The sequence below is a fragment of the Phaseolus vulgaris genome, chromosome 10 (genome assembly GCF_000499845.2).
Source record: "Phaseolus vulgaris cultivar G19833 chromosome 10, P. vulgaris v2.0, whole genome shotgun sequence".
Classification (NCBI taxonomy): domain Eukaryota; kingdom Viridiplantae; phylum Streptophyta; class Magnoliopsida; order Fabales; family Fabaceae; genus Phaseolus; species Phaseolus vulgaris.
The window spans coordinates 41,090,736-41,096,985 of NC_023750.2; the positions used below are offsets into that span (position 1 = coordinate 41,090,736).

At 30.2% G+C, this 6,250-nt stretch overlaps 1 protein-coding gene across 1 annotated transcript; it reads right to left on the bottom strand.

The window, feature by feature from the left end:
- Positions 1-2,285: 2,285 nt before the first annotated feature.
- Positions 2,286-3,146, bottom strand: LOC137819186 (auxin-binding protein ABP19a-like). Its single transcript, XM_068622960.1, has one exon. The coding sequence runs from the start codon at positions 3,042-3,044 to the stop codon at positions 2,415-2,417; it is 630 nt and encodes a 209-aa protein (XP_068479061.1). The 5' UTR covers positions 3,045-3,146; the 3' UTR covers positions 2,286-2,414.
- Positions 3,147-6,250: the final 3,104 nt, after the last annotated feature.

The window sequence follows — 6,250 nt, forward strand, 5'->3', positions numbered from 1 at the left end:
GTTTATTTACTGAGAGTGTATGTTATAAACAAGAATAAAAAAATGTGGTGCTTCTCAAATATGGTTTTTTCATTAACTTTTACATATACAAAAATTTCTCCAGTAGTTTTCATTTGAAGTATTATATGTGCTAGCCAAAGTCCCCAAAAAGTGGCTTAAAGAAGCAGAAATGGTTCACATTGGGATCATGATTCATGAATTATCGTTATAAAAAATTAAAATACTAATAATACAAAAAAAAAATTATTATTATTTTGAATAAGTGATTTTTTAAAAAAATTTGTTGTCTACTATCTTCGACCGTGTAAAGTAAGGAAAACGGTTTGTTTATTTTGGTAAGGAAATGAAAAAAAAATAAAAAATTGTGCATCTAACTTTTTTTTGTCCATGAATTGCACTCTATAAAAATTAATGCGTACTTTTTTCTTTCTAGATAAAATACACTGAAGTAAATAAATTGGGTCTGAATTCTGTAGCCCAGCCCAAACTTTGTTCAAAACATCAAACCCATTAAGTGGCATTCAAAATCCACATCAACTAGGCCCGGTTTTCAATACTTCAAAATCTATACTTAATATTGTACCAAAAAAATATTATATACTTAATATATTTAATGCAAATTCAATACACTAATAATGAAATTTTTTATGCTTTTAATTTAGATATTTTATGAAATCCTTAATTTTACCATATTCGTATAAATTGTATGTATCTCTCTTAATAGCAAAATTATAGAATTATATTAATGTAAAAATTATCTTTTTATCACTTTTTATATATTTTTTATTTTTATCATATAATGTATTTTATATCACATTTATCTGTCTCGTTCTTCCTATCTATTTTACAATTGTATTATTTTATTGCAAAAATAAAACACTTGCCTGTAATTTAATCCTTATAAAGTAAAACAAAACCAACAATTGTTTTGAATATATGACTAAAATCATGCCATGAAAGTTTTTATAAAAAATAATATGTCACTAGAGAAATATGGAAAAAAAAAATGGGTTTATTTTCTCCTCAACTAAAACCATTTTTTAAAGCGATTTTTTACAACTTTTATTTTTTAAAATAATTTTAAAACTAGTTGAAAAATAAATTTTAGTTTAAAAGTTAATTAGTCTCAAAGGAAAAGCGTTTTTAAAAATTTGATTTTGAAGCAAATTTGACTTTGTCTACAATATTTTAAAACAATAACTTGAAATGAATTTAGTAAAACCAAAAAGTAGTTTTACAAAAGAATGATTTAATTTTGAAGATTTACATTTATAATTCTAAATACATTATTTTAATCTTTGAAAAAAAGAAATCAGCAAAATGAGTAGTTTGCAGCCTAGCTTTTTATAGAATTCCAATTTCGCATGTGATACCTTTATCTTCAGTCGCATTCCAAGCTACAATGGTCCATAACCATTATCACTTCTCCAAGAAGATAAACAATGGCATTCATACATTTTTTAAAAGAAGTTTATGTTAAAATTTAAATATTTTACATTGGACATGATAATGTTAACTTTAGAGCACTACAGAAAATCATGAAATAAAAACTAATTCTATAAATAAAAAATAATTAATTGTTATAGTGACTAAATTATAGATTATTTTATAGACTAAAATATATTTTGGATTTGGTAGAAAAACCTTGATTTCTAATTAGATACCAATTTAGAAATCATTTAACAATAATAGAAACTAATTTAGAAACCAAAAATTTTTTTAGTCTCTAAAATAATATCTAATTTAGTCATTATAACAACTAATTATTTTTTATTCCTAAAACTGGTTTCTATTTTATAATTTTCTTGTAGTGGAGAAATGCTAATTCTATTTAGTTTCCTAGTTTTCTTCAATTCTTTTAAGTTTAATTTCTTTAAATATTTTTATATTAACAAATATTTGCTTTTTGTTGACAGATATTCAAATTTATAACATGCATAATTCTTTCTTTTACTTTTACCACCAAACCAACTTCCGTAGGGTTTTTTGGAATATTTTATATACTATTACTTAGTTTTATTACATAGTTTCATCATATTTGGTGTAACAAATTGGAAGATCCCTTAAACATTGTTCAATAATATAAAAGAGAAATTATTTATTTTATCTCAATTTACAATATCAACTATATTATATCTTTATCATCCATATAGTATACACTCCATAGATATGTACTTTTAGGGTAAGAAAATTGCATTCACATCAAATGAAATGTAACAATGTAATCCTTACAAGACAAATGTAATCTTCTAAACACAGCATGCTCAAGTCTCAACACATTCAGCTTTGGAGCAGAAATGGAAAAACAAAGTCAATTACAGTCTGCAAAAGTATAAGGAATTGAAACAACACAAGGAATGAATTAAGCAAAATAATAAACAATGCATAAACCATAACCATGAGACTGCCCTAGCTTAGCCACTGCCCCCAAGGACACTCTTAAGCTTCTTGACTAGGTCAGGGTCAAGGAAAGTAGTCTGTGCGATCAAAGGTGTGGAGAAGTTGCTGGCAAAGAGTGCAAAGTCAAGGATTTGGAGGCCAGGGTTTGCACTGCTGAAAACAGCAAAAGCAATGGCCTTCCTCTTGTGAGCTGCTATTTGAAAGTGCAACAATCCTTGTGGGAAGACCATAAGCTCTCCCCTTTTGAGTACCTTCTGATAAACAACGTTACTTGATGATATGAATCCAGCGAGGATGTGACCCTGGTTCACTATTAGAAGTTCATTGGCACCAGGATGAGTGTGCAGTGGTATAACTCCTGCAGGACCAAGGTCTAACCTTGCTGCAGAGAGATCAAGACCATTAACACCTGGAAATTGACCAACAAATGCAGGGGACACAGCAGCATTGATTATGTTTGTGACATTTGCAGCTTCAGATAAGCCAGCAAACACAAAGTCATCTGAAGTAACTTTGGCAGGTGGCACGCAGGGAAAGCCTGCAGGGCCATCTGCACTTTTGAGGTCTGCCACACAGAAGTCTTGAACAGTAGCATGGGAAGTGGATAAGAGAAAGGAAAGGAGGAAGACAATTTGGAGAAACATCTTAACTTGGTAGTGTGAAACTGTGAATGGGAATGTGAGAATTCTAGGCTACAAGATGGTGCTATATATATACAAAGTTTCTTGCAAGTTGGAGGCAGAACATATACCATGCAACTAATAATGACAAATGCAAAATTAGAGCCAGAGTTACACTTTATGGATTCTTTAGAACATTCCAGCTGAAGAGGTCCCCCCTTGTGGCATCAGACAGAAAATGAAAAGCTCTTTTCATAATAATTAAACCTTTTTTGTAAGATGGCCCTTATTAATTATTGGCTTTTTTTACTCTAATGTTGTGAGGCTAATCAGATAGGAAACAGTGAAAACTAAAAAATTCCAAACTTTTTTTAAGAAAAAGTTCATGAAGTTTTATTTATGTTGGATAATGCTAATTAACGAAACTTCCTGTCATCCTGAAAAGTAAAGCTTCAATGACTACTATGCAAGTCTTTGCTTTGCTGGTAATTAATTATCAGACATCAATCAATCCACATCATGTGGAAATTACGCCCACCAAATTTGTCATGTCAAGCAGGTAAAATTATCTTGTTTTTCCCAATTTTGGAGAATCCGAAGATATTTTGAGTGTGTTGATGCAAAATACTACATCAGATGGAGGAAAAAAACTAGTTAGAATGTGGTCCAACGTCATGTGGGAAGGATAGGAAGGCCATGAATACAGACATTTGACAGCTAAAAGCTTTGCTGTTCTTTCAATAGGAACCAAGTAAATGTGTGGAAAAGAGAAAGCCCTTTCCTGCTAAGATTTCTTATCAGAATCATTTGGCAGATATAGAAAACTATGGCCTAACTAAAGTGCACAAAGAAAGTTTACATTGTCTTATTGTCCTTTGTGATGTTAGCTTTTGGCATTAATATATAAGATTTTTCTTGAGAAACTTTTACATAAATATCTTTAAGAAGATCAAAGTCAAAAGTTATTTAAAATTTATGTAAAAGTTAATTTTAGCTTGTAATTAAGTTCAAGTTCATTTTTTTAATTCTTTCTTAACTGTAAAGTAACAGTGGAGAGTGTTAATAATATTAAGAGAATGAGGGATCTAAATTAAACATGATTAAGGGTTTAAAATGCTCAATGGTTGGTTGGTATCTTAAGTTTTTATTTATTTACTTTGAACTGTTAATACAAGACCAAAAACTGTTATTAATATTTATGTGTGCAGGGTTTGTTGAAGACATGGTAGAAGTGAACAAATGACTGCAAGTTCAAGATCTTGTTTCTGATACATGGAAAGCAGAATCTGAGATTCATGTTTACTGAAGTTTCCTTTTCACTATTCACTCGAACCTGCCACTGTGAACAAGATCTTCTTCCCTGGATTCCTTTGGATTTTATTGGACAACGACTAGGCCATAAATCTAACCATGCAAGATGAATGATGGATCTGCATCACACTGAAGTGTATAGTATTTGTCTTCCATTAGATTCTGCAGTTACACTATTTCTAACAGTTTCGTTGCTGTCCCTCAAATTCTTTTCAATTGGAAAACCGAAAAGGAAAGAATAGTAAGGTATTTCACTCGAACACATATATAAAAGTACAAAATCTCTGGTGAAAATTGGAGGAGAGTGAAACTGCAAACAAGTTACTCTGATACAATGTTCCTTGTTACTTCAAAAAATATACACAAAATGTTAACTTCTTATGTAAACAAAAACTACACTGACAGAAAAAAAAAATACTACTACTACATGACTATGGAATGATTGGTCCTTTTTGTCAGTCTTGGCTTAATACATGCATGGAACTAGCATAATGTTTGTAGCATCAAGGTCTTAGACTTTGCAATTTTGTTCAGTTTTATTATATATTTTAAAAAATTGCAAACAAATGCAAATTGATATTTAAAATTATGGTGTCAAACACTTACAGCACTTTGACAGATTTGCAAAAAGCTATAACTTGGGCAGAAAGATTTTATTTTGAGATAAAACTAAATAAAGACTTATACCACGATATCTCTTTATCTCCTTTTTTTTTATAAATACATTAAATATACTGAAGAATAACGTAATTGGTTTGCAAGTTACGATGCACCAATAATTATTGAACAATAATTTTTTTCAACTTAATTGATTTATAGGTATAATAATGAAATAATCTAGATTAATATGGATATTTACATAGAATAATATTGAAATAAAATTGTAATTAAGAAATAAATGATAATTAATTTTGAAAAATTATAAAATACTTATATGGATGGAGAATTATTAGATGAGTTGCAAGAAAGGTTGCATGAAATTTAGAACATAGAAATCTATGTGTATATACTTTAGATGAAAAAAAAGAATGGATAGGAAAGAAAAAAAAAGGAAAAAGAAGGTGATCATGCAAGATTTAGATTATGAAAAAAAAAATTGAAGTTACTAAGTGCTAGTGTACCTATCTGTGATTACACATGTGCTCTCTTCCTCTCTTACACGTGTGCTCCGCCGGTCGTTGGGTACCTGAGATTGCACTCTGACGCTCAAGTCAGTGTTACATTTTGCCTCCTCAGAAGTCTTATTTATAGGTTGACTTGGACCTCTTCCCATGTAGGCCAGATAATCAGTTCACTAAGACGTGTGCAGTGGCTTCCTGATATCACGGGAAGTGTGTCTTTGACTCATTCAATATTAGTTGTAACTACTTTCTTGACACGTATTTATCATGTTGTATTATTAATTCATGCCTCCAGTCATCCAGGGTACGACAGGTACACTAAGAATATTATAAAACTTGCCATTTACATAGGAAAGGAAATATAAAGCAAGTTAGTTTCCAATAATCCATTTACATTGAGTTTAATTGGTGAATTTCTTTTAAAGAGCTAAATAGTAGGAAGTGTAGTTTAAGTCTAACTCAACCTTTGAAAATCGATTTAGAATATCAAGTTTGCACACTTATATCATATGGGACATCCTTATCTCTAGTCGATATGGGATCACCAACACATCTTCACACTGGAACCTTTCAACTCATGCGTAAGACTATATATTTATGGATGATTTGATAGCAGCATGATAAGTCCAACAAATTCTCGCTATGATAGACTGTAAATGACTTTGATACTATATTAGAAAGTAGACTTTAAGTCTAATATAACCTTACAAAATCAATTCAAAAAGTGAGGTTTACACTCACTTATATACTATGAATATTCCTTAGTAAGTGGCACGTAAAGAGTAAAGACCAACCAAT